The sequence below is a fragment of the Micropterus salmoides genome, unplaced genomic scaffold (assembly GCF_014851395.1).
Source record: "Micropterus salmoides isolate LMB-PRFRI ecotype aquatic unplaced genomic scaffold, ASM1485139v1 Ms_hic_scaffold_8, whole genome shotgun sequence".
Classification (NCBI taxonomy): domain Eukaryota; kingdom Metazoa; phylum Chordata; class Actinopteri; order Centrarchiformes; family Centrarchidae; genus Micropterus; species Micropterus salmoides.
Genome location: NW_024044570.1, coordinates 7,177,456 through 7,203,793, shown reverse-complemented (window position 1 = coordinate 7,203,793; position 26,338 = coordinate 7,177,456). Strand labels below are relative to the sequence as shown.

The 26,338-nt window shown below is 39.4% G+C and overlaps 1 protein-coding gene across 1 annotated transcript in view; it reads right to left on the bottom strand.

The window, feature by feature from the left end:
• cep290 (centrosomal protein 290) overlaps positions 1-26,338 on the bottom strand; it is a 41,389-nt gene that overhangs the window by 1,292 nt on the left and 13,759 nt on the right. Inside the window, 35 exon segments of the mRNA XM_038705917.1 lie at positions 263-357; positions 1,381-1,454; positions 2,144-2,285; positions 2,573-2,742; positions 3,056-3,178; positions 3,290-3,454; positions 3,713-3,802; positions 4,264-4,398; positions 5,954-6,077; positions 7,597-7,752; positions 8,273-8,415; positions 8,540-8,662; positions 9,085-9,306; positions 10,553-10,690; positions 13,172-13,385; positions 15,759-15,958; positions 16,247-16,275; positions 16,278-16,353; positions 16,644-16,913; positions 17,003-17,137; positions 17,248-17,355; positions 17,665-17,829; positions 18,000-18,455; positions 19,030-19,141; positions 20,548-20,699; positions 21,031-21,227; positions 21,497-21,608; positions 21,706-21,879; positions 22,289-22,519; positions 22,783-22,885; positions 22,977-23,092; positions 23,192-23,341; positions 24,162-24,326; positions 25,393-25,529; positions 25,717-25,792. Of these exon segments, the coding sequence (XP_038561845.1) occupies positions 263-357; positions 1,381-1,454; positions 2,144-2,285; positions 2,573-2,742; positions 3,056-3,178; positions 3,290-3,454; positions 3,713-3,802; positions 4,264-4,398; positions 5,954-6,077; positions 7,597-7,752; positions 8,273-8,415; positions 8,540-8,662; positions 9,085-9,306; positions 10,553-10,690; positions 13,172-13,385; positions 15,759-15,958; positions 16,247-16,275; positions 16,278-16,353; positions 16,644-16,913; positions 17,003-17,137; positions 17,248-17,355; positions 17,665-17,829; positions 18,000-18,455; positions 19,030-19,141; positions 20,548-20,699; positions 21,031-21,227; positions 21,497-21,608; positions 21,706-21,879; positions 22,289-22,519; positions 22,783-22,885; positions 22,977-23,092; positions 23,192-23,341; positions 24,162-24,326; positions 25,393-25,529; positions 25,717-25,792 (5,278 nt within the window).

The window sequence follows — 26,338 nt, the reverse complement described above, 5'->3', positions numbered from 1 at the left end:
AAATATAAAATCATGGCTCTAAGTGTCAGATTACAATCAGATGTATGTGCTCTATTTCTCTTAACAGCAACGCTGAACTGACTGTACTTGGCAAGCATTTCTATTTTTACTTGAGAACAAACGCTAGACATTCTCAAACTAAAATATGATTTATAAAAATAAAAACTATTGATGTTGAGAAAAATGACAGCAGCATTACTAGAAAACCCAAATAAATCAGATTTTGATCTGATTTATTAAAGTGTGTGTTTGGAAGTCTCACCTAGTTTAGAAGATGTCTCTCCATATCGCTCACTGTACTCCTTCAAACTTTGTTTCAGTGCTGTGTTCTCCTTCTCCAGCTCAGTGTTAACCAATCTTTAAACGAGATAAACAACATGTCCATTTGTCAAAAACAACATTTCAGATATAATCCAGACAAAGCATACAAGATCAGGATGGGAAATTATTGCTATCCACCATCTAAATGATAAATCATCATTATTTATCATCTGAATTAGTGATTCCAAGAAAACTGCAAATTACAGCAGACAAAATTAGCCATTTAAGTTGTTTACACATTTACAACCCCAATTCCAATAAAGTTGGGACGTTGTGTAAAACGTAAATAAAACCAGAATACATTAATTTGCAAATCCCTTTCAACCTATATTCAATGTAATACACTACAAAGATCTTTAATGTTCAAACTCATAAACTTTATTGTTTTTTGCAAGACAATGCCAAGCCACATTATACACATGTTGCAACAGTGTGGCTTCGTGGTAAAAGAGTGCGAGTACTAGACTGGCCCCCCCATTGAAAATGTGTGGCGCATTATGAAGCGCAAAATACGACAACGGAGACCCCGGACTGTTGGGCAACTGAAGTTATACATCAAGCAAGAATGGGAAAGAATTCCACCTACAAAGCTTCAACAATTAGTGTCCTCAGTTCCCAAACGCTTAAAAGGAAAGGTGATGTAACACAGAGGTAAACATGCCCCTGTACCAGCTTTTTTGGAACGTGTTGCTGGCATCAAATTCAAAGTGAGTGAATTGTTGCAAAAAACAAAAAGGTTTATCAGTTTGAACATTAAATATCTTGTCTTTGTGGTGTATTCAATTGAACATAAGTTGAAAAGGATTTGCAAATAATTGTATTCTGTTTGTATTTACATTTTACACAACGTCCCAACTTCATTGGAATTGGGGTTGTACAATGATTTTCTTGATCTAATACATAAGTGTATTTTATGTAAAAAAAAAAAAAAAAAAAAAACCCACGGCATTTAACATCAATTTGATTATCCTGTATGTGATTGTGCATTTATTTGCCATATTGTGATATATATGTTTATCACCATTACTCATTAATGAAAGTGCACATTGTTTGACGAACCTCATTCCCTGGAACTCCCTGGTGAGTCCTCCTTCTGTCTTTGCAGCAGTAGGATATCTTTTCAACATTTCAACCTAAAACGTGACAAAACCATAATAACATTAGCTCAAAATATTGACAGCTTGCAACAGAAATGGCAGACTTAGGCTTAAGTAGGCTGTTATCTTTTGAAGGAGAACTCCGATTTTACATGTCTGACTACTCAGCCTGTGGAAACTTCTGGGGAGCAGCAGTCTGAGAAAACTACCCTTCACAGTGTCATCTCTCAGCTTGGACTTTGAGATTTCTAATTCGCACAGTAATAATAAGGACATCTGCTGCATCAGATTTGACCATTATATTTTAATCTGTCTCTCAAAGGCCCTCAACTTTATAAAAGTGCAGTAAGAAATTGCTGAAGCACTTAAATAACTACTGTAACTGCAAAGTCTACCTCAACACTAGACCATTTCCATAATACCCCCTCTTGAAATGACAAGTTTGGAAAACCTGAACCCACCGAGCAACATATTGATATCGTACAGTTCAAGCCCTGACCCTTTTGGAAAAAAACGATTCATAGCAGAATGTAATAAGAATAGTACTATAATTACACCAACTAAATAAAAGTATTACTTTACAAATGTGATTTAGTAGTTGCTTCCATATTTAACACAAGCTTGAGGCCAAGTCACAAATCGAAAAATGTTATCCAGTCCCTCAGCAAACGAATTAGCCTGTACCTGACTTCAGTAATTAAACGAAATAGTCCTTAAGCGTGTACCTGATCTTCAAGTTGCCGGATGCTTATCTGAGCTCTCTCCTCTCGCTCATTCACCTCCTTCAGTTGTTGTTTGAGTTCAGACAGACTGGAGGTCTTCTGGGAGAGTTCCTTCTCCAGCTCCTTCATCTTGTTCTCAAACATTCTGTGGATGTAAGTGAAACAACCACTCGCTCACACTCTGTAAACTGTACTCGTAGCCTGGAGCTTCTACAAGCGGAGGACACAAGATCAAGCTTGAACTCCCAAGCCATCTTGAGCCATCCCAAGACTCAGATCTTTGTTAATGCCTATCCCAAATAATGCTTCTTCCTACTGACAACTGATGCAATTTGATAGTGATACACCCAGTTTATTAAAGCTTTGACAGCTTTTATATTTGTTCCCACTAAAATAAGACTCAAATGGATTGGATAAAAACAGTTTGCTGACCTAGTTACCACAGATGCCTTCCAGGCCTTACTGTCTGCTCCCTCTGTGATGGGCCTGGATAGAGCTGCCCTCAACCTGATCTTGGTTTCTTCCAGCTCTGCCTCGAGCTTGTCGATGGTAACTTCCAGACTTGTCTTGGTGACTCTCAGCCTCTCTGCAGCTTCAATTTCCTGTATCAATATGAAACATGCATATCCAGGTGGGGTAAGAGAGATGAAAACATGTATTCAGAGGGTTTTATTACAAATGAGGAATCCATGCTCTTAAAAAAAAAAAAGACAACTTCTGTCATAAAAACAGTTGTTGGCCACTCAGTATTAAATATTACTTGAGTTAACATGGCCATATAAAGTACCTCTGGCACAAATATGTTTTTTTTGCCACATCAAATTTGGCTCTGTGACCGGCAGAGTTTATAGGAAACAGAATCAACACTTTGAAATCTATTTTCTGGATCCTAAACACAAACATATATGTAGTTACCCTTTTGATCTCCTTGCGTAGACGTTCATTTTCCATCACTATTTTCTCCAGTCCTTTAGTTTTAGATTCAAGTTTGGAACTCAGCTCAGCTTCACTTTGACTCTTGAGTTTCTCAAAGTCAGCCTAGAAAATAAACAGTATTTAATGTCAGCTGCAGGAACAGAACAGAGATGATAATAAAACATGTCCAGCAGAATGTGTATGACACAGTAGACATGACATGAGGTCAACAACCTTTAGTTTTTCATTTTCTTGTTCCAAGGCAGCTACGTTGTCTTGATTTGGAGGTGCGCTGGATTTCTTTAGTGACTCATTTTCCCTCTGCACCCTCTCCACCACCTTCTTCATCAAACCAATGGTCTTTTCAAGTTCAGGTACTGTTTTACCACTGTGACCGGCCTGACGAGGAACACATTACAAATCATTTTCACCATCTACAGTTGGAACAGGGGGTTGGTGAATTAAATTTCAATGAACCTCAGTGAAGTGGCTTCTGTCCAATCAAGTTTTGCTATATTTGTTTCTTGATTCAATGTTTTAAGGTAATTTCTTTACCTAATATATAAATATAATGTATCATTTATTTCTGTGTTTGGTCATTTCTGAGAAAATACCCATGTGTATAGAAAGAACGCAGGTGAATTTAGGTTAACATACTCCTCCACGTATATGTGCCAGCCTTTTCTCCACCTCTGCCTTTGCCTTTTTTAGCGCGCTGCACATCTCCTTAAGGTCTGCAACTTGATTCTGTGAAAAACAAAGAGAAACATCATAAAATCATAGAAAACACTGACTGACAAAAAACATTTGCTCACACCTAATCAACTATTTTTGAACTTCAACTAAGTTTGTGAAGATACTGATACAAGTGTACACAAAAAATACCTTTCGACACAATGAACGAAGTCACCTTTTATTAAAGCAAAAAAAAAAAAAAGTAATATTGTAAATGCTCTGTTTCTTAAAGGAAGTTTGATATTTTGCTTTCTTGCTAAGAATATTTTTTCTGTCTGCCAAAACTGAAGAGTAAATACGACAAGTTGTGGTTTCACAGGAAGCTGGGAAACAACTTTATGCTAAGCAAAGCTAATGATGTCTAACCCTAACCCCAGCTCCACCTTCATATTTACTATACAGACGTGAGTGGTATTGATGTTCGCATCTAACCCTTGCCAACTACTTTTCCATCAAGGTTATGTTATGCACACCTTGAGTCTTGGTAAGTCTTTGTTGGTCTGCTCCAACTGAAATCGCAGCTCCAGGTTCTCAGAGGCCAGCTTGAGGTTTTCTTTTTGGAAGTCCTGATCTCTTTGTGAGGGAGTGCCAGTGTCTCGTCCTGAAGTCTTTAGGAAGTAAAAGACACACAGTCAGCCACGGTAAATTAATTAGAAGGCATGATAACACTGCTGTGGATGAATATATAAATATATCTTCAAATACAAAAGCTCTAAGGGAGGGTAGGAATACTTTATTTAGCTTGTTCTTGGGGTCATTATACTCTCTCTACCTACTCACAACCACGGTAACATTTAGTCCATGACAGAAAACGCAGAGGAGGAAAACAGCAACACACTAATAAGCCACTTACTACTCACTTTTAATGCCTTGACTTTTCCTCTGCCACATCTACTGCAATACTATCACAGCACTACACCACTTCAGCTGGGTGGCTATAGAAGCCTGGAGTACCTTCAGATGTCTAAGAGATCTGCTTTCTTGTTTTCGTACACGCTCATCCGTTTTTTTACTGATAGACCTCTGTGAGTGTTTGCTCAGTATAGAGCTGGAGTCCACATCTGGTTCTGCTGAGCAGGACTGTTCTGGATTATCTTCCTCCGTTTCCTCCTTTGTAGTTGTGTCATCCACTTCATCTTTTAGCTCAACCTGTTCCTCAGCCTCTTCTGGTTTTTCTTTCCTTATTCGCACATCATTATCATTATCATCATCATCAGGGTCTCGATCATCAAGTTCACCAACATCCTCTTGATTAAGTGTTTCACCGCCAGTTGCTGCCGTGGCTGTCTGAGAGGATGATGTAACTGATCCTTGTCTGTCTGACGGATCATCAGGCTGGGGTTCACCTTCTTTTGTGGTCTGTGGTTCTTCCTTTTCTTCAGCTACGTCAGCTTCACAACCACCTGGGATGTCTTGTGTACTTTCTAAAATATCTGTTTCTGTCTCATCTTCTTTGTCTGCTACTGTGTTTTCTGCCTCATCAATTCTTGATTGCCCTCCTTCAGTGCAAACATCCTCTGCTCCAGCAAAGCTGGTCTGAGTTTCTCTATCTATCGGGCTTCGCTTTGGCTCCCTCTGTTGGTCAGCGGGGTCTGCAACAGCTTCGGAGCTAACAGAGCGGCTGTAGGGTTCAGCTAGACGGAGTGCAGCATTCCCTTTGCGTGACGCATGCACAACATCAAAAGTGACAGAACAAATCTCTCTCAAAGCATGGGAAGAGGAGCTTTTTCCCTTCGCAGGCAATGAATCAGATTAAATCCGGAGAAGAAGAAGATACACAAAGAAAGAGAGACGATGAAGGAAGAGATAAAAGAAGAAAACATCTTTGGGAACAGAGTTGTGATATATATACTGTGGACTGCATACTGCACAACTTGCAATACATATGAGTAATCTCTGTAATGAGAATATAGAGCTAACTACTATTTTCATTATCAATCAATAGATTCTATTTCCGATTAATTGATTAGTCTACTGAAGGTGATGTCTTCAAAATGCTATGTTTTGTCTGACCAACAGTAGAATACCTAAAATATTCAATTTAAGACTATATAAAAAAGAGAAATGTTATGTTATGTTACTCTGTGAATTATCAGGATATTTTTGACAAATTCCCACATATTTATTACAATCATCATGCTCTGCATGTTGATAAGCACTTACAGAGGGTCTTGATGGAGGCTCTTTGGATACCTGGCTCTCTAAGGAATGGAGTCTCTCCTCCAGGTAGCGATTCCTCAGGGTCAGATTCTCCATGGCGTCATCACGTGGTAAAGCCTGGTGCTGTCTGCAAGTTCAACAAGAAAATAAAAGTCTGCAATGAGCTTCATCAATGAGGCTTTGAAATTGCTTAACGTCATATTTTGTAGTTTTCCTTTTATATTTTTAGAAAGAGTGTTGTGTTGAGTACAGCAGTCTAGATTATATCTGTTGTTCTTTGCTTTTATTGATGTTTCAGGGCTGCTGTATTTTTTTAATCATATATATTTAATGATATTTCATGATTAAATTCAGTATAACTTTTTATAATAACTTTGAAAGTAAAGCTAATTGTATAATATCCAGCTAAATAGTAACATTTGAACTACATTTTAGCTGGGAGATTTTTCAAAGTGTGACAGCCAAGAATCTCGGTGTTACGTTTTATCCTACTCTCTCTCTCGATCAGCAAAATAACAAAATGTTATATCACATCAATTTTAGCCCTTCATTGGCTCCCTATCCATGTCAGATCAGACATTAAGGTGCTTCTAACGACTTACAAAATTCCTGTCTGACCGCCATAAACCTTACATCCCATCCCATGCTCTCAGATTACAGGGGTTCTGTCCCCAGAGTTAAGAAGAAATCAGGCTGCAAAGCCTTTTCCTGTTGTGCCCCTTTTTTCTAGAATAACCTCTCTGTTGATTTCAGACCGACTGACTCTGTTAAGGCCATTAAATCCTAACCAAAAACTCATCTTTTTGCATGAACCTTCAGTTAGCAGCTTGTTTTTGATTACCCTGTACCCGTTACAACAAGAACACTGCAAACCTTCTGAAAACTACTGCATCTTTTTAACCCTCTGTTTATGTCCAACAAACACAGATGCCTCTCTCCCTCTCCCTCCCTTGTTTCTCCTCCTCCTCTCTCCAGATGTTTTGGATCTGGAAATTTGTCCTCCAGTATACTTAGCCTCTCCCTCTTCCTTTCTCATATATGTGCCTATATGACCCAATATAAAAGGGTTACTTGTCGGAAATGTTTATGTAATAAATACATATTGGCCAAGATATTTTTATCAGACTAAAACTTTCTCAGACTAAAAAAGTGAGATCACCAATGACCTAAAAAGATCCAGTGTCAGACATTATGTAAAACTTCTGCCTAAATACTTCTAATCAGTCATACATAAAATCATAATATGTATCCAATAATGGTTATAAGATTATATAATATATAGCAAATAATTATATAGCGGAAATCCATGAAAGTAAGACACAAGATAAGCATTTTATGGATATTCAACTTTAACTCTGGCTCTAAATCACATGTTGTAAGTGTTTATTTACAAACACTAGGGTTAAATTAAGCTTCTTATGTAGAAATAAACAAAGTTGAATTTCTATTTTGTGAAGTGTAATATATTGCATCTTATTGTAGGAAATGTGATGTATGAATCTAATTTCATTGTAATTATAGTATATAATTAATGTATAGTTCATGTAATAGAAGTATACTGAATCATAGTGCACTTACAATATCTTTAAAATAAGCCAAAACAAGACACGAAAATCAAGAGCAGCAGATCTTTTTAAGCTAGTTACTTTATGGTGAGGATCTGTTTCTCCAGGTCTGAGTTCTTCTTCTTTAGCTCCTCCATCTCCTTCTCCATTTCAGTGGATCTCACGCCCACCACCTGATCGGCAGTCACACCTCGAGCCTTCAACTTCTTCTGCAGTGCACTCTTCTCTTGCTCTAGTCTGCATGCACAATAAAACACAGAATGGAAATAGAAGGGCTGCCAACAGCTGATAGACATGTGGCAGTAGCTTTCTGGATTCATTTACAACTATTTTGATAACCAGTCAAACAAATATGAGAGCTTTTCTTTGTTGTATATAATAGTTTTTTTAAAATCCTAATTATGATATCGGTTAGTGTAGTAGTTTGTATGAATATTTATTTGTAAATTTGTTAATTGTATTTTTTGACCTACAGTACCAGTCAAAAGTCTGGACACAACTTCTCATTCACTTACAATAAAAGTACCTATCCATCCATCTATCTATCTATTTATCCATATATCTACAAAGACCACTACTGTGTGCATTTCAATGACATCAAGCTATAGTTTCAAGTTTGTAAACTTCACTCCCACGGGCTGCCATTTGGAACCAATGTTCCACAGCTTACTGCAGCTTGAAGTGGAAGTAATTCTGTCATATACACAAAACACGAGATCCAAGAATGCTGTGTATCTAGCACGATGTACACACTGACCTAGCATAGAGGTCTTTAAGAGTGCTGAGCTGTTTTGACAGGGATTCATTCTCTCGTTCCTTCTCCTTCAGTGAATTCTTCACCTTTTCCATCTTGACCTGCCATTTCTTACCCTCCTCCCAACGCACAATTTCGTCTTTGTTCTGTCAGGCAAACAAGTCATACATCAAGTAAGAGTGCAGCTAATGATAATAATGCTATACAAAATAATACATTAAAACAGCTGTAATAGACGATGTTTAATGTTGACAGAATTGATGTTCAGACCTTTCCATGATCGTCCTTAACATTTTTCATTTCTGCTCTTTTCTCCAAATCAGACTCCAGCCTCCTGATCTTCTTTTGCATATTCTCAATGGTTGGTCTCTTCCCATCTGGTTCTGGTTGATTCTATTTGAAACATGCAGAGGAAAATATTTTCATAGCATCTCACTTTTCTTAGACAGTGTACATTGGAAACTGACAGGGATTCCATTCCCTATTTAAGTCAATGAGAAAGGTAAGGCGTTAACACTGCAAAGGTTAGGGTCACGATACATGGCATTGTGTGAAAGAAATGAGAGATAGAGTTGCAGCCCAGGTCCTGAGAAAAATTTAACTGACATAAACGAAAATACATGCTACGTGGCAGTGGCCCAAAAGAATGCCTGAATAATTTAATCAACTTTGATATGGAGGAGTTTATCTGAAATCTTAGAAAAATCCATTCTTGATGGATTCCTTAATTTATTTTATTTTGGTTTGCATGTCTATACATGTCTAGAGGCATTTGTCCACATGGTGTTAATGCTGAAATAGTTAGAGATACTAACCTGAAGGGCGCTGCTGAGCCTCTTGATTTGCTGCTTGAGCTCCTGGATTTCCTGCTCTCTCTCCTCCTTTTCAGCTTGCAGGCGTCTCAGGGTTTTTTGACTCCTCTGGAGGTCCTGGTTCAGGCCATCCACTTCCTCTTTTAGGTTGTTCTCCCGGCCTCTGGCTGCTTTGGCAGACTCCTTTGCAGCTTGAAGTTCTTCATTAAGTTCTTGCACCCGCACCTTAGGAGAAGTGGGATTTTCCAATTTAAAGGATATGTCTGGTGATATTCTGTAGTTTTTTTATTGACAAGGGAAAACTACCAAACAATTTGTCTGTGTATCCAAAGTCTGACATTTCTTATTCTTCTTTGCCAGAGTTTATTGTTGAATGAGCCCCACAGTTATAGCGGCTGACATGCTCCTTCTTATCACAAATACGGCCAATATAGTTTGAGTCAATCCCACATACACACAGATGTGTATTAGTCTGCAGCTGAAAATAGTCTCAACAAATGCACTAGTAACTCGTGTTTCAGTAGCATTTGCTAATAACTACATTGCCAGCTGTTTTATGATCAGAATATCGCCAGACTTATCCTTTAATGTTATCATTATGCCCATCGAATATAATTGGCTAAAGACATTCTATAAATACTAGTGTTGAAGTACCCTAGATACTCTCATGGTTTTTTTTCAAGTCAAGACCATAACTTTTGGAATATCAATAAATTGCTTTTGCATTGTCTGATTTATTTGTTAACATCCTTACTTTGATTGGATGTAAAACATACTGCTTCAAATACAACCAATAATTCCAAATAAAAAAGTGTTGTTACCATTAACGACTGTCACCTCTCCCCGCTATGGTAAGCATGGAAAAGGAGTGTTGAATAAAGATGCCTACGTTGATTTCATTTGTACGTGGGTGTTGATGGGAATGTGGATCTTTCAGATCAACTCGGTCTTGCCCTCCCTCGGTCTTGATCTCGATTTGGTCTCAGCCCCTAAAAGTCTTGGTCTTGTATGGGTCTCGATAAACTCTGGACTTGGTCTTGACTTGGTCTCGGTTTGGGCGGTCTTTTCTACAACACTAATAATTAACTTTTTTTAATCTACTGACTTGCATATATGACTGAGCCTCAGTTAGCTGTAAAGAGTGATTAATGAAAGGAACAAGGGCCAGTTGGAGTCAAGGAATGTGTCAAACATGCTGTCTGTGCAAAGAGGCTGGCACATGCCATGTGTTCACCAACTTCACCTATGGTTTGCTACTATCCAGGGACATGTCTATTGAAGGTTGCTAATTAGGATAGATAGAGGGAATAGATAATATATCTCATTCTTTATTTTGTTTACGTAATCTGAATAAACTTACTCACAAAGCTATATTTGTGTCAGTTAATTAACTCAACACCTATCGATAAAAGTCAGTAATGAAATACAAGATGCAAGAAAAACATGTGTTTTTACAATAAAGGGGTCCCACCTTTAGGTCTTTGGTGTGTCTGTCAACCAACACCTGTACATTGAGACTCTCCTCTTTTTGCGCAGCGCTGGCTATGACTTGCTGCTCTGCAGCAGATGTCATCTCTGCTCGCAGCTCCAACAGAGCCTTACTGAGAGCCTGAGAAAACGGGGAGAGAGATGCCAGCTATGATAAATATGATGATGCAGAAGTCAGGCTTCATTATACAGTTTTTGGGCTGTTATCCATTTTTTTTCATGGACTACTTCCTCTGTCCCAGACTCATTCTTGGTATAAACTTGACATTTTTCTGTATGCAGTGGAAAATTACAGAACTTGGCTTACTTTTAAGAAATAAAAAAATGATGTACTGTATGTATTATTAAAAAAGCTTTGGGCACTTTTATAAATCTTAAAACGGATATCCAGATCAACTGATCTTATTTGTTATGCAGCTAAATGGCTGAAAAGGAGTATTCATTCAAATGTCATTCAAGTTTTAGCACCAACATACACAGAATCTGGGTCAGACTACCAGCCCGTTACAGAGTCAACACAGAGACACTCACTCAAGATTTTTGGACTGGGAAGAAACTGAATAACCCGTGGGAAACATGGCAACAACAGAGTATTTCCTCATTTCCAAGAAATGTCTCCGGGTACTTTTGCAGGGCAATAGGACTTACCACATTAGAAACTGTGAGGGTGGCGATGTTGAGCATGGTCTAGAATCAGGCCTTGAGCCCTTGTCAACACAGACAAGGTGAGACATGTGCGTGCGGCCTCATATCACTAATTCCTCACTAGTCTAATATTGTCTCAATGTTCCCTAACTGTCATAAAAACCTCACCTTCCCATGAATGCTTGTTGTCGGATCTATTCTTGGTGAATGTAACAAATTTATATATTTTTAATGTTCCGTGCACAGAGGCAGGATAAAACTTTACAAACAATTTTCATCAATATCTTCACATGGGCTCACGGTACAGCGGCAATTTCATTGTGGAGAGTCTTCTCAACATGAATTCAACAGTGCCAGATGTTTACAATTTCAGAGAAAAAAAAAGATTTCTCCATTAAGGAATGGGAAATATTGTTAGGAGGTGGGGTAGACACAGAGAGCTACTGCACATCTGAAGTTTCTATATCAACAATCTTGGCCTGTATGGAAAGGTGAGAATAAGCTTTCATGTGATGGATCCCTACAGTAAATCAGATCATGCTAGCCTGAAAGGCCAGCCTAATAATAAAGAACAGATTTGACCTCTGACCCAGCTATGAAAGCTTACTGGTATTGACCACACTAAATGTGTAAATTAAAGCAGTCAGTTTGTGCTTGGATGGAAAGCAAATACTTGCTACATAGAAGAGCATCTACACTTTAATGGCTATTGACTGCAGGCCTGAGCTGAATGTAACCATAACTCAACAGTGTGCTGCTAGCCACCAGACATTAACCATGTTGGATTCTATGACAAAGGTCTGAATCTAAGCTTTAATTGAGGTATCACTCCAGTAAATCAGATCATGCTAGCCTGAAAGGCCTGGCTAATAATATGGAACAGATGTGATCTCTGGTCCAGCTCTGAAAGCTATCTGGTACAGGGTTCTTGCACCATTTTAAAAGTCAAATGAATGTTTTTTAAGATATTTTAAGACCTCAACAAATATAAATTTAAGACCTCAAATTTTGAAACAATTTCTCTGATAGAAAAGAGACGCGTGTTTGATCTCTTAATGAACGACGCAATGCCATGTTTGGCAGTTTTATTTTCACAACAGTTGAATGACTTTTGAGATTCCGAATCGGGGAATAGCGGCTGTTTACACCTGGCATTAAGATGAATTTTGGGTGATCAGATTGTGATCTAATTATTGATGATGCTCAGGTTTTTGTTAAACTGATTGTGTCCATTTGTGAACGTGAACTAGGGCTGAGTTGATTTAATTCATTTGAATCACAAACGAATTAGCACTTTCTTTTCTATTAAGATATTTATAGTTTTGAGGAAAGGGGACTGAAAAAAGATTTGACTTTATTTTTCTCATGCATATTTGTTGTTTTGTATGTTCTACCTCAGATTTGTGAAGTGATCCACTGTTTGATACCAGGCTGCTCTTTGGCATCCAGTGTTTTTATCTTCTGACCATAATGAAAAGTTTAAAAGCACAATTAACCATCTGGTTTCTTCAGTGCGTGACAATTTCCCCACCAGCCTTAAATGGACCATCGGCAAATTTAATACCTAAAGCAAATTTACGGTAAATTTAAGACAATTTAAGACCTTTTAAGTCTTTTTAAGAAGCCGCGGGAACCCTGTGGTATTGACCGTACTAAATGTCTGATTTAAAGCAGTCAGTTAGCTAGGATGGAAAGCAAATACTTCATACAAAGAAACACATATAAACTTTAATTTGATGTTTTTATAGATTATAGTTTAAAGCATAAATACTGGAGAAAAGCCGAATGTAGTCCAGTGAGGACAGAAACCTCAAGCAGAAATCATCAAGTGGTGTTCACCCACTAACAGGGCATGTGAGCGGTGGAGTTTTATCCTACAGGTGATGTGTTGTTGCCCACCATTATATCACAGACAAAAGAAGAACATTGTACGATATACTTATGATAAAAGAACCACCTTAAGCTGTTTCTCTTTCTGGGTGAGCTGTGCTTTCAGTCGTTCCACCAGGTTTTTCATGGTGTTGCTGGGGGAGCGGATGTTGGCCTCCTTCAGGGCTGCCAGCTCAGTTTGGAGGAAGTTAATCTCTTTCTCCATGTGGGCCATCTGGCTTCTCTGATCTTCATTCTCGTCAGTCAGAGCTTTCACCTGGGAAGCATGATACTCCTCCAGCCTGCAACAAATCCCCTCTGTTAGTTTGTTTTATAACAAACAGATTTTCTTGTGTTGTTACATCATTTTAAATACTTTTAATGTAGCTTACTATCTGACAGAGAAGTAGGAAAGCATGTTTTGACTTGCTCCAGGTCATTACTACTGACTCAATACTCAGACACACTTAAAGGGTAGATACTTAATACAAACTTTAGCCCACAGTAAACAGAAAAATGAATAACAAGCACACACACCATCACTCATACAAAAAAATGTGTCCAATGTGAAACACTTTCATACACACATTCTGCCATATTCTTTTTACATTAGAATTTCATTCATTGGGGGGTGCTAGGTATAAAGATCTCTCTTTTTGGAAGGCATCCATTCTCTCAAGGCCAGGCTGTGCAATTTTCTCTGGTTGACAGGTAATTTTTAACACATTTAAAAGACAATATGACTAACATGCAGGAGATATTTCTTGCACGCAGGTTGTTTCGGCACACATAGTGATAGTTGTTTTGACAGATGTTGGGTAATGTTTTTGCCAGGCAAGCAGATTCACCTGGTTGGCTACAAAACATCAATGACTAATTGTCTATTTCTTTTTGCTTAAATAAATTATGGCCAGTCAACGGTGAGCCCTAGAAAGCTACCAGATTTCTGCTGTGATGGAATGTAAAACTGCTGAGATATACACTGAGTTGCCGGTTTATTAGGCACACCAACCTACCTAGCTCAACCTAATGCAAGATAATTGAGAGGTGTTGAATCAACTTCCGTCCTTTGTGAGGATGTTGAACAACCTCATTTAAGTCACTGGGTATGCACTCATGTGGCTGAGATGCCTTTGCCCCCAGTGAACTGTTGAACTCTCTTGAAAGCCCTTTTTAATCTGCTTTGCAGCTTTTTATTAAACTTTTAACCCGCTTTAAAGTCACTTTAAGTTTGTTATCTTATTCCACACAGTCCGACAGTATCAGCATCTCTTTGTTTGAGCTGGCATATGGTGTTTACGCTGAGCAAACTAATCAAACACAGTCATTGCACAGTGAAATCTTAAACCATGAGAGATTATTTGAGATATTTTAAACCATTAAAAGGCCTTCAATTTAGCAAATGTATTTAGGGACTTTTTCAGGCTTTATGGGTACCTTGTGTAGACGGTGGCACAGACACTGACAGTGACCTGTTGTCTCCATACTTAATGTCCTGTACATCAGTGTTCCTTTTGTGTCCCACATACCCCCAACAGCCCTTTCAGATGGGCCTAAGTACTTCTATGGGATGGGATGGCTTTAAGGTATTGTTGAATTGTAATTTGTAGTAGTTTTGGTTTGCATGTTTGCATTTGTACTACTGCCATCTGAAGTGACAGAAACTGGTTGTTTCAACCATTTACATTATGTTTACTTTTAGACTAACTAGTCTTTCTGCAGTCTTAATCAACTTACACCTGACTCAGTTTGATGGAAAGCTAGGGCATGTCTTGTGCAGACTACCACAGTTGGCAAGTTATTGTGATTGCGATAATAACTGTAAAGATAAGCATCACGCAAATTTGTGATCTTACCAATACTATGTCATTGCACAGTGAACTCTTAAACCATTAAAAGGCCTTCAATTTAGCAAATATATTTAGGACTTTTTCAGGCTTCAGGCAGATGAGATCATCAGTCTGAATCAAGGTTAGAAGGAAAGCAATGCAATCATATTAGTCTAATCCAGGGGTTCTTAACCTTTGTGGCAGTCCGACCCCTTTTTGAGGTTGAAAATATTTCGCGACCCCCTCCACCCCCCTCCCAACACCACACACCACACACACACCTCCATCCTACTCACTTAATGGGATAAACATTAGCTAGCTAGCTTAACGTTACCTTTTTTAAATTCTTATTCTTCTTTGGCGTTTTATAGCGGTTGCCATTACTGCCACCTACTGGATTAAACAGTGCAAAATATTTACAGTGTCAACCCAAAGTTATTCTATTCACTACTATAGTCCGTCTAGTTATTTTCAAGTAATTTGTTTTTCTATTTTTGTGTCTATAGTAGCATTCTCGCGACCCCCATGGGTCCAGGTCGCGACCCCCAGGTTAAGAACCACTGGTATTCATTTCATGCTGTCAGTGATCCATGGATGTTAATAGTGGGCTTAATTTGAGCACAGAGTTAATAAATATATTACAGCTTTAGATTTAGGTTAGTCTCTGAAAGAAACATTTGTTAAATTCTTTTATGTTCATTGCATCAATACTATTAATGTTAACAACTAAGATAAGGGAAACAAATGATTCAGATTACGCTTTAATGTAATCTTCGTAGGAAACCACTAGGTAAAATTCTGAAAAAATGTCAGAGATTATGGTTTAGTAAAAAAAAGGGTATTCACTTTGACATCTTGTCGGCATGTTTCTTGGCCTGTGTTTCCATGGCGGCCTTCTGTCGCTCCAGCTCAGCAGTGGTCAGATTCAGATTTTGTGTGACGGAGGAGAGCGAAATGTCCTGTTCATCCACTGTCTGCTCCAACTCAGCCAGACGCTCCAGATGCTTGGTGGTTGGCACCTTGAGTGTGGGCTTCTTCATCAATTCCTGGACAAAATAAGGAGGTAACATTAAACAAAACACTTAACGCTGCCTCAAAACAAAGCAGAACTGGACATTTCAAATTCACGTAGGAACATCTTCCAAATTATGCTCAGAGATTTTTTCCCATGAAACATTGCTTGCTTAAATGTAAAATGTTAGGTAACATACAGTATGCTTAGAAATACAACATGGTGCCGTAAGTGATCTCTCTGGATATTAATGTGAGTCTGTCCAAAGCTATTTAGGCAGAAAAAAAACAGTTCACAGAGAGAGACATGGATACATGCGCACCATTGCTGTCTGTTTAAAGTGGTCTAGGGAGTGTCCGCATGCAAGTCCAACTTTTCATGCAGCATTCTCAGCTCCTCCTGGTGTCGCTTTATCATCTCCTCTTGATCCTGGGATCAACAAAGTGTAGTTAAATGAAACAAAGAAAGTAAAATATAAAAGGTTTATCTTCTAGAAACTTAATTGAGTGTACTCTAATGTCTTAATAGTATGTAATGGACAGAATATTTCTATGAAGATTTCTAATAAGTATTTATCTAAGTGCTGAGACGTGCATGACTCTACAGCTAATCCCTGCTAAGTGTGTTACTAACAAACTGGCTAATGCCTCTTAAAAACACACACAATCAATAATATAACAGATATACTACACCCAGTATTCCCCGCTGTATCACTGTACCTGTCTGGCTTGAGCCAGCTGGTTCTGATATTTCTTAAGCACATCCTCTTTCTTGTCAAGTCTACCCTGGAGGTCTTTGATCATCTGCTGAGCCAGCTTCAGAGCAGGCTTATTGTCTGACTGGCCCTCTTCATGCTTGGAAAGGTCAGCCAGCAGGCGTTCTCTGTTGGCAGCAGCTGGGAGCCGAAGACGCAGTTCATTGATCACTTTATCCCTGGACACGATGTTCTGTTCTGCCTTCCACAGAGCTGCTTCTTTCTCTTTCAACTTCTGCATATGAAGGAATCAGAATTCAATCAATATGCTACACATCTGATGTATGACGAATACTGAATATATGAACAGGGACTATACCATACCTCATCCAAACTTTTGCAGGTCGCCTGTGTGTCCAAGATGGTACGGGCATGCTGTCTGATTTTACCTAAAGCAAACTCTAACTGATGAGCAAGAGGTAGACTAGGGTCTGGTATGGATCCTGCACCATCCTCATACTGAAAACAACCAAAAATATAGTATTACTAAGCTCAATCCTAGACTTGATGACCCATGCTTGCTGTTAATTTGAGCTATTTCATCATCAATACTGTAAACAATAGTTTACCTTTTCCGCACTGCTTAGTATTTCATTCTGGTGCTTCTCGTACTGGTCCAGTTGGCGTTCCAGCTCCACCTCTCGCTGATCCCATGCAAGTTGGCGTTCTTCTTGAAGCTTTACATGGTAAAGAGAAGACTTATAGACTATATTGCCTTGATATTACACAACGTCACAAATACTGACACGCTTCTGTACTTCAAAGCTCCTTAACAACTGAGGTAGTAAAAATTGTAAGGTTTTCATTGTTACACTTTTCTACACTGTGATTGCAGTAATTCTGTAAATGAGTTTTACCACAATAATCTGTTTACATTAAACCCTAATGTGTTTGTCAAGTGTTTAAATTAATTTACATTACTTACACATTTGTGAATCTGTGTCTGCATTTAGCACATTTTTGAGCGGGTGTAGTTCGTCTCTCACCCTGTTTTGCTCCACAATATCTTCTTCCAGTGAGCAGATGGTTCGCTCCTGCTCTTCCACCAGGTTCTTCAGATACCTGATCTCCTCCTTCTGAACCACCAGCTCCCTGCCTTTCCTCAGCTCCTGCAGACGAGCTTCTTCAATCTTCTTATGCCACTCAGTTATCTGTTTGCAGTTTTACAGTAGAGTGGTTTTTAGCAAATGCAGCTTATGAGTTGTGGGCAAGATGTCCCACAAACAAATTAGATCACAAGACTGACAGTGCCATATACTACTATGTTTAAACAACTGTGATAACAATTTTATCTGCCAATCAACTAGAAAACCAGAATGACCTTCTGGGCCCCTTTCACATCCTTCAGTGTTGAGATGAGCTCCTCCAAGGCTCTAAGTCTCAGTTCCACTTCTTCCGCCCTGCCCTCTGCTCTCCTCCTTGCCTCCTCCGCGTTCCTCTTCTCCTTCTGGGATTTTGCTCTGTCCTCCTGGAGGTTCACCAAGGTCACAGAGAACTTTTCCTGCTGGGAAAGAGGGAGAGCTCCGGCAAACTGCCTACGCAGTGACTGGATGGTCTGCCGTAGGTGCTTGGAGCGATTGCTGCCCTCCTGGCGGGCGAGGAACAGAGTGCGCTCACTGGCATCCAGCCGCTGTTCGGCACGCAGCTTGTAGGCCTCCAGCTGTTGGATGTGAGAGATGGCAGCCTCCAGCTTGGCCAAAGCAGATGACTCACTGAGCTGCAGAGCCACTATGTGCTGGTGGAGCTTTGCAATGAGGGCCTTCTCATCTGACTGTGACTGAGGGGAAAGAGATGACATTTTGAAGACAATGTTTTTCTCCAAACTCCCTAATATACATAACTGAAACAGTCAGGGTTGTTTGTGTTTTGATTCATACATTTCAACATACATTCTACCAGTCCAATATTGAGAGGCAAAGCTACTACACAAATGTTTATTACTATTACCTTCATTTTTGTCTGCAGAACATTGAAACATTTGAAAACTACTATCACATAATTATATTCTTTATATATACATTTTCCGTATGTTTAAAATGTTGAAAGAAAACGCCTGTCAATTTTCATCAACAAACAAGTCACCTGTGACTGGATAACTGTGATAGAAAGTGCAGTAACATATCTGATTTGGTGAGTTCTCACACTGCATCAAGTACCTTAGATGCTCAAGTTGAAATGTAATTTACTTAAATTGTGACTCAGAGCTTTACTGTTTGTCAGGCAGTCAGCCTTATAATAGCTTATGACTTGAGGGCAACAGAAAAATATTTTAATGTAATAGGAAAGGTTCATGATTAACCCCTCCTGGGTTCAATCAAGTTGAAGAAAAAACAAACAGAAAACCTAATTACCTGGTAGTCCAGTATTTGTCTTCTCAAAGCTTCTACTTCCTTGTCTTTGGACTGTTGTCTGGTCTGTAGAGCAGACACCTGCATCATGGCCACATCAGACACCTCTTGAAGCCTGTACAAAACCAACAAAACAATATTACATTCTTTACTTTTACATTTTAATATCAGAATGAGCATAAATGCCTTTATTAATTCAATTCAATTAAATTTTATTTATATAGCGCCAAATCACAGTTCTCTCTCAGCGCTTTTCATGAAAGAGCAGGTCTAGACCGTACTCTGTGATGATATTTACAGAAGCCCAACAGTTCCCACCAAGAGTAAGCACTAGACAACAGAGGCAAGGAAAAACTTCCTTTTTAGAGGCAGAAACCTCGAGCAGAACCATGGATCAGGGTGGGCGGCCATCTGCCTCGACCGATTGGGGTGAGAGAGAGAGAGAGAGAGAGAGGGGGGGGGGGGGATGTAAGGAGAGAGAGAGAGAGAGGGGGGGGTGTAAGGAGAGAGAGAGAGAGAGAGAGAGAGAGGGGGATGTAAGGAGAGAGAGAGAGAGAGAGGGGGATGTAAGGAGAGAGAGAGAGAGAGAGAGAGGGGGATGTAAGGAGAGAGAGAGAGAGAGAGGGGGGGGGGTAAGGAGAGAGAGAGAGAGAGAGAGAGAGGGGGGGGGGATGTAAGGAGAGAGAGAGGGGGATGTAAGGAGAGAGAGAGAGAGAGGGGGATGTAAGGAGAGAGAGAGAGAGAGAGAGAGAGAGGGGGATGTAAGGAGAGAGAGATGTAAGGAGAGAGAGGGGAGGGATGTAAGGAGAGAGAGAGGGGAGGGAGGCAGCCTACACAATATACACACAGAGGTACAGACAGTGAAGGTAATGTTGCTATAGACTGAATGAAAAATGGTACAGATATTTATAATAGTGTTAATGGTAACCATCGTAATGTTAATGATTATAATAACAATAATAACAATAAGACTAGCAACAATAGTCGTTGCAGCAGAGGGTGTAGAGCAGGAACACGGGGGCAGCAGGTGACCCGCAGCCACAGATCCAGACTCCACAGCTCCAGAGCCAGAAAACCTGCAGGAAGTGATAGGAGAGAGGAGAGAGGAGAAAGCACAAGACTACCAGAAAGGGGAGAAGTTGTGTTAGTAACATGCAATAATGGGATAAGGTTGCATACAGAGGGAGAGAAAGTAGAGGAGAGAGGAGCTCAGTGCATCATGGGAAATCCCCCGGCAGTCTAGGCCTATAGCAGCATGTTACCAAGATGATAAGCAACAGTGCAAGTGAGAAGGTCAGCTCATAGTCAGCTTATAAAAGCATGGGAATGCTCATGCATAACAGAAAAGAAAAGTATGTATTCTGTCCATTTACAGGAATGTTTATCTTTCACGACCATTTGACAGTTTTATTAAGAGATAACATATCAATCTAAGATTGCAAATGAAATCATTAACAAAACTTACATGTCACGATAAGGGCATAAATAATCAATCTCGAGCCTGCACATTGTCAAACGTACTTAGAAACCTCGATGCGAAGCTCAGCCTCGGCCTTCTCCAACTCTGCAATCCTGGCTCTGTCAGCGTCGCTCACAGTTTTGCTGATGCTGTCTGCCAACTCATCTCTCAGCTCCCGCTCCACCCTCTGGGCCTCTACATTCATCTTGGTCAACTGAGGGAAAAAAATAAATAACACTATTTGATAAGAGAATCTGGTACAGACCGACAAGCGTTAAAACAGTCACGTAGCTGAGCTGTAATGCTGTTTTTAGAGGTCATGAACCAAAATGCTGAGATAATGAAACAAAAAAAAAAGCACTGGTATAGCATAAAAAAGCATTTGTACAATCCAAATGATTTAAACTCTTTATTGCCAGACTGTATGTCTGCCAGGAGAACACCATGGCCTTTTACATCTAGCACAATTTATTACAGGCTTAGCAACTTCATGTCTCAAGTGCGTGACAGAAAAAAAACATCTGTCATTTTCCTTGGCCTCATACCTCTGCAAACTTGGACTCCAGTTCTAAGTTACGCTCTTCCACCTGCCTGAGGGAGTTCCTCATTTGTTCATACATTTTGTGGGCATGCTCAGCTCTCTGCCTCTCGTTCAGCTCCTTCATCTCGAGAGTGGTGATCCGCCTGGCGGCAGATACCATATCATTGTTGGCCAAAGCCTTGTCCATGCTATTTTCACCTCCTGATATGAAGATAGAAACACAGTTTGGGATGAGAATTTGATATTACTGGTGGAATCCACAAACTAGGAGAAAGTCTTGAGTTAAAAAGTTTATTGTATTAAATTGGGTTTAAACTAAAATGGTTTCACACTAATTTACTTTTTTAATAAAATGATGGTTTAGCATGTAACACTTTTGTTTGAGTTGCTTTGCAGCTTTGTATTATTAGCATTTTTCTGAAAGATGAAAATAACTGAACTGAATATAATCAGCCGTAGCCTTAGTGTACCAATTGCATTGCTGTTGTCCCATGCTTGCTCTAAAGTATTTAGTTTCTCCTTTGTGATCTCCAGTTCTTTATTCATGGCAGAGATTTGCTCCCGAAGAGACTCATTCTCACTCTGAGAGATGGGGGGAAAAGATACAAATATAGTGTCAAAAATAATAACAGTATGTGTATTGGAGGTATTATGAAAATACTGGAATGTGTTTTCCTACCTCCAAATGTTCAAGATTGGTGGTTCTCTGTATCAGGCGGCTGTCCCTCTGTAGCATGTCTCTGTATTTGACTGTGAGCTCTGTGTATTGTTTGTTAGCTCTCTCCAGGTCTGATGAGGGCACACTATCATCCAAGGCCTTCTGCAGTGCTGCTATCTTATATGCAGCCATTTCCTAAAGACAAAACAAAACACAGTGCCTTAAGAGGCCATTGTATGACCACCAATAGTGGTCATCATATCTCATGAAAGTGTGAGAATAAACAAATACAGAAATATACGTATAGCAGGAGTCTCTAATATTTTAATAAATAAGAACAGGTTATGGCTTAGTCAACTAGGATAAGTGCAGCAAGTCCAGGTTTTGTCATCAGCTGTGCACATGCAACATTGGTACATATTTTCTAACCCTGAGAAAATATGCCAGCTTCTGTCATTATTTATCCAGATAAGGGTAAAATAGAAAACCTTCAGTTGATAGAGATATCTGGTATTTTTCCAGTCAGATTATTTAAGAAAAGCAGCACCAGCTTTCATTTTATGCAACTTAACTCTTGGTGGAATTTAACCTTTTGTTTCTCTACCTTGTATCTCTGCAGGTAGCCTATCCTCTGGGTGACGGAGGCCTGCATGTGGCTGCTCTCGTCCCTCAGCTTGCTGTTCTCCTTGCGGAGGTGCTGTTCTTGCTCCAGCAAGGTGATGTAGCGCCGTGTCAGTTTCTTCTCATTAACCTTCAACACCGTCAACTTGCGCAATGCTTCGCTTAACTGTCTCCTGATTTCCTCTGGATCCTTCCGAAGGGTGTCAAGCAGCTCCTTATGTGTGGAATGGAAAAGTGCTCAAATTAAACTGATCTTAGTAGAAGGTAGATTAAGTACAGTGAAGCAAAGAGGCCATTACTATTTTACTTTGGAGTCCTTTCCCAATGTATCACATATTTGTTGACTCATCCATTTTCATTGTAAAAAGCACTGGGGGTGGGGGGCTCCACATGTTGGATCTTATGTACAGATAAAAAAATTTAAATAAATAAATTTAAGTACTGCTAACCTTTCAAAAATGTATTTGTCTGACTTACATTGAACTCTTGGATTTTAACATCATCCACATGCTTTTGCTCCTCCAGCTTGTTCTTCATCTGTATAAATGTCTCGTTCTTCTTTTGCCACTCAGCTTTCTCACTGAGCAAAAGCACAATGAAAATGGTTTAAAATGTTTCACATAAGGTTACAAACCAAGTATTGCCTGTTCGAAACTTTCTTGTTAACCAACCTTATGTATTCTTTATAGAGGAGTCCCTGTTGGTGGCTAATAACAGAAAACTTCTCTTTGTATTCCTCCAGTGTTCCTACGAGTTTCTGGATTTTATCCTCCTTGTTTTTGAGCTCCTAATAAATATAAGTATGATAAATGTTTCATTTACAGTTGAGAAATATTGTTCATTTACAGCTTTTCCATGCAGGTCTCATGAACAGAGTGACACTGACCTGAAGAAGTCGAACAGCGTATTCATTCAAAGAACTGATGACCTCTGTGCTGCTGGGCCCCAGGCCCTCTGGGAGGGTCAGAGGTCGGAGGACGACTCCACGGCTGCCTGACTTCTTCAACAGCTCCAATTCACCTTCCAGTTGGCTCACCTGACAAGAACAGAAAAAAAGAAAAGACAATGTAATTTGTCCATTAAAATACTCCCCCCCCCCGCGATCCTGTACGCAGGATAAGCAGTTGACGATGGATGGATGGATGAATATCTTTTAATAATAGGACATCAATCCAAACTGCTGAGCATTAGTCTGTCCTTCACACAAGGAGAAAAAGCATTCCAGACAGATTATGATCAGGTGATTCACTTCAATACCAGTGTCATTCAAATAATGATAATATAAAACAGATCAAACGCCTGCCAGTAAAGCTTAGCTATTAGCCTGAGATGTCAATTCTCCGCCAGGAATGACTAGAGGCTAGTGCAAGGCTTTCCCCTTTCAAGAACAGGGATCCAACAAACATTTAGCTGGCTGTGCTTTCGGAAACAGTCTCCATTAAAGATAATTTGTCAGAGATGATGAATGGATTTAAATACTGAAACTGAAAGTAAGCTGAAAAGTTGAGACACAAGTTTGTTTACCTCCTTTCTCCTGTTATATAAAACAGAAGCAACACTGAGGAGACCGACTGTTCAAAGAAATGTTCCAGTCAGGCTAATTACTCTCAGACAGAGAGCATGTCAGGCATTGCCACTGTCTCTATAAATCTTCCTTATGTAAATTTGTCTGGTTACCTACTTTAGAAGAGAGCTGCAACACACAGCTGCAAGCATTTGGAGTTAACTGCTTTGCTTTTTTGCCAAAGAAAGGCATATAGCCTAAAAAGGATTAGATAGAAAAGTATCATGCTTGAAAAAAAAGCTCCCATTACATTGTCATCTCTTTATCTCCAGTCAACACAATTTGGACGTACCTTTTCTTTGGCTCTGGAAAGATGACTGAAGCTGCTGGTTGCTTCCTCCCGGGCCAATTTCAATTCCTGCCTCAGTTCTTCATTTCTCCCTAGCAGCTGATGAATCTGGGACTTGAGGTGCAGGGCTGACTCAGACTGCCCGCTTGTGTTGTTGACATCTATAGCCTGTGATATCGGGGATGAGCACAGTGAGAATCATTACTTTTTCAGTTGTTTTCTACATTGCATTAAAATGCAAATATGTTAATTGCATTTATGTGGCATTTTATTATGTTACAGATCAAATATTACAGGATGAGGCAATAGGAAAAGGTTTTTGTTTTCAGTCAGGTTCAAACATGTTTACAAGGAACTGTCAAAAGGGCAACTGATTGACAAAAAACACTAGACAGATAAGACTGACAGAGGTAAAGATCTTTGACGATAGATTAGGGTTCAGTAAGGAACTTTTTAAAAAAACTTTTTGGCATATTCTCTGAAACTGTAGCAATATTCTGACAGTAGCACAGATCTGTAAAAACAAAAGCAGGTTCTTCTGGTTCTGGCCCCAGTCTAAACAAACAATCAGAGCCAGGAGCAGTCTCTCACAGTGTCAATAACTGCTTGTGCATATGCTGCGCACCCCCCCTCCTCACGCATACTTTCACTCTGTCAAGCTTAATATCTTTAGCACGTGGCTTCAGAGGTTTTGCAAACACAATAGCCAGCAGTACTAGTCTCTCATCCCGCTGTTAGATTTTGTATCAGTTGTCTGCTGCAACTTGGAGCGCTCTGCCCTGGGCCGCGAGGCATTAGTGGGGCGTCTTTGGAAGACGAATCGAAGGGAGAGGGACAGGGACAGGGACAGGGGTCTTGGCAAGACTCTTGTCATGACTGCCCAACGCTGGATGAGGTTTCCAAGGGCAACCGGCTCCTTCTTGTGGATTTGGTGGGCGGGGCTTAACAGAGTGATACAAGCAGCAGAGAAAGGTGCGGAAGGCTTTGCAATGTATGTTCAATCGTTACTGACTACTGCTTTAAGTCTAAATATACATCCAATAATTTATTGTTAGGAATGTCTTAATAATAGGAGACAGATTTCCTCTGCAAGATGGAAAGGCCCAAGGAAAAGACCTGCTAATAGTCTAAACATAAGTAAATTACTAAACTGCACATTAGCCTATCTTTAAAAATAATAATATATAAGAATAATAATAAGAATTTAACATCATGGTTTGTACATGGGAGACACTTACATTAGCCAACTTTCCAGATTAGGAATATTGAGGGTAGCGTCAGATAAAATGGTCTCTTGATTAATTCTCATGGCTCGGAGGACATCTTTCAGCGCAGCCTCCAGGTCATTTTTAACTTTTGACAATTCATCCACTATGAGATAACACACAGGAGGGAATATTTCATTCACTTAAAAAGTCTGATCCCTGCAGTACATACTCTCATACTTTTAAGTGTTTTCAGGCAAACAAAATCATAGAATCATAGAACTGACTCTTTTCTACAAAAGGTCCATGTGAACTTTAAATGCAGGTCAGACAGACAGCAGGTTTGTACTTACATTTGATGTGAAACTGGGCCTTGTGAAGTTCCAGCTCTCTCTCCTTATTGCTAAGTTCTTTTTCTAGATACTCATTCTACAAAGACAAGTTTGTGTCATACAAAGTTACAATGAAAACCTTAAAACCTCTCAGCAACAGGTGCAATATGTTTTGTGTCAACTGTACGGTACGGTACTGTACTTTGGGGTCAATAGTAATGTTTCATAGCAAAAAATATATAATGTATAGTTCAAATGCTAATCACAAATCATTCATTGATTCAGTTCAAGAGTCAAGTTTCTTTTGCTCGACATAGTTTTTCATGACATCAGCTCAATCAAAACATGTATCATACACCTGTACTTCTAGCACTTTATTTTAAAGCAATTTAGGAAATATTCAACTATTCCATCCCCTTCTTTCTCTCCTTTTGTCTTCATATAACACCATTTTGTTCTTAAATCATTATGGGGTTTTCTGGTTTCATTTACTAGTGCATGAATCATGTAACCAAGTCCATCTACAAAAGGGCGATTCTCGATCTAAACCAGACTACGCTGAAAAAATAATGATTATATAAAATGAAACACCAACCACTAACAAAGCATATAGGTTATAAAACTTCAACCCGGTGTGCTGTGG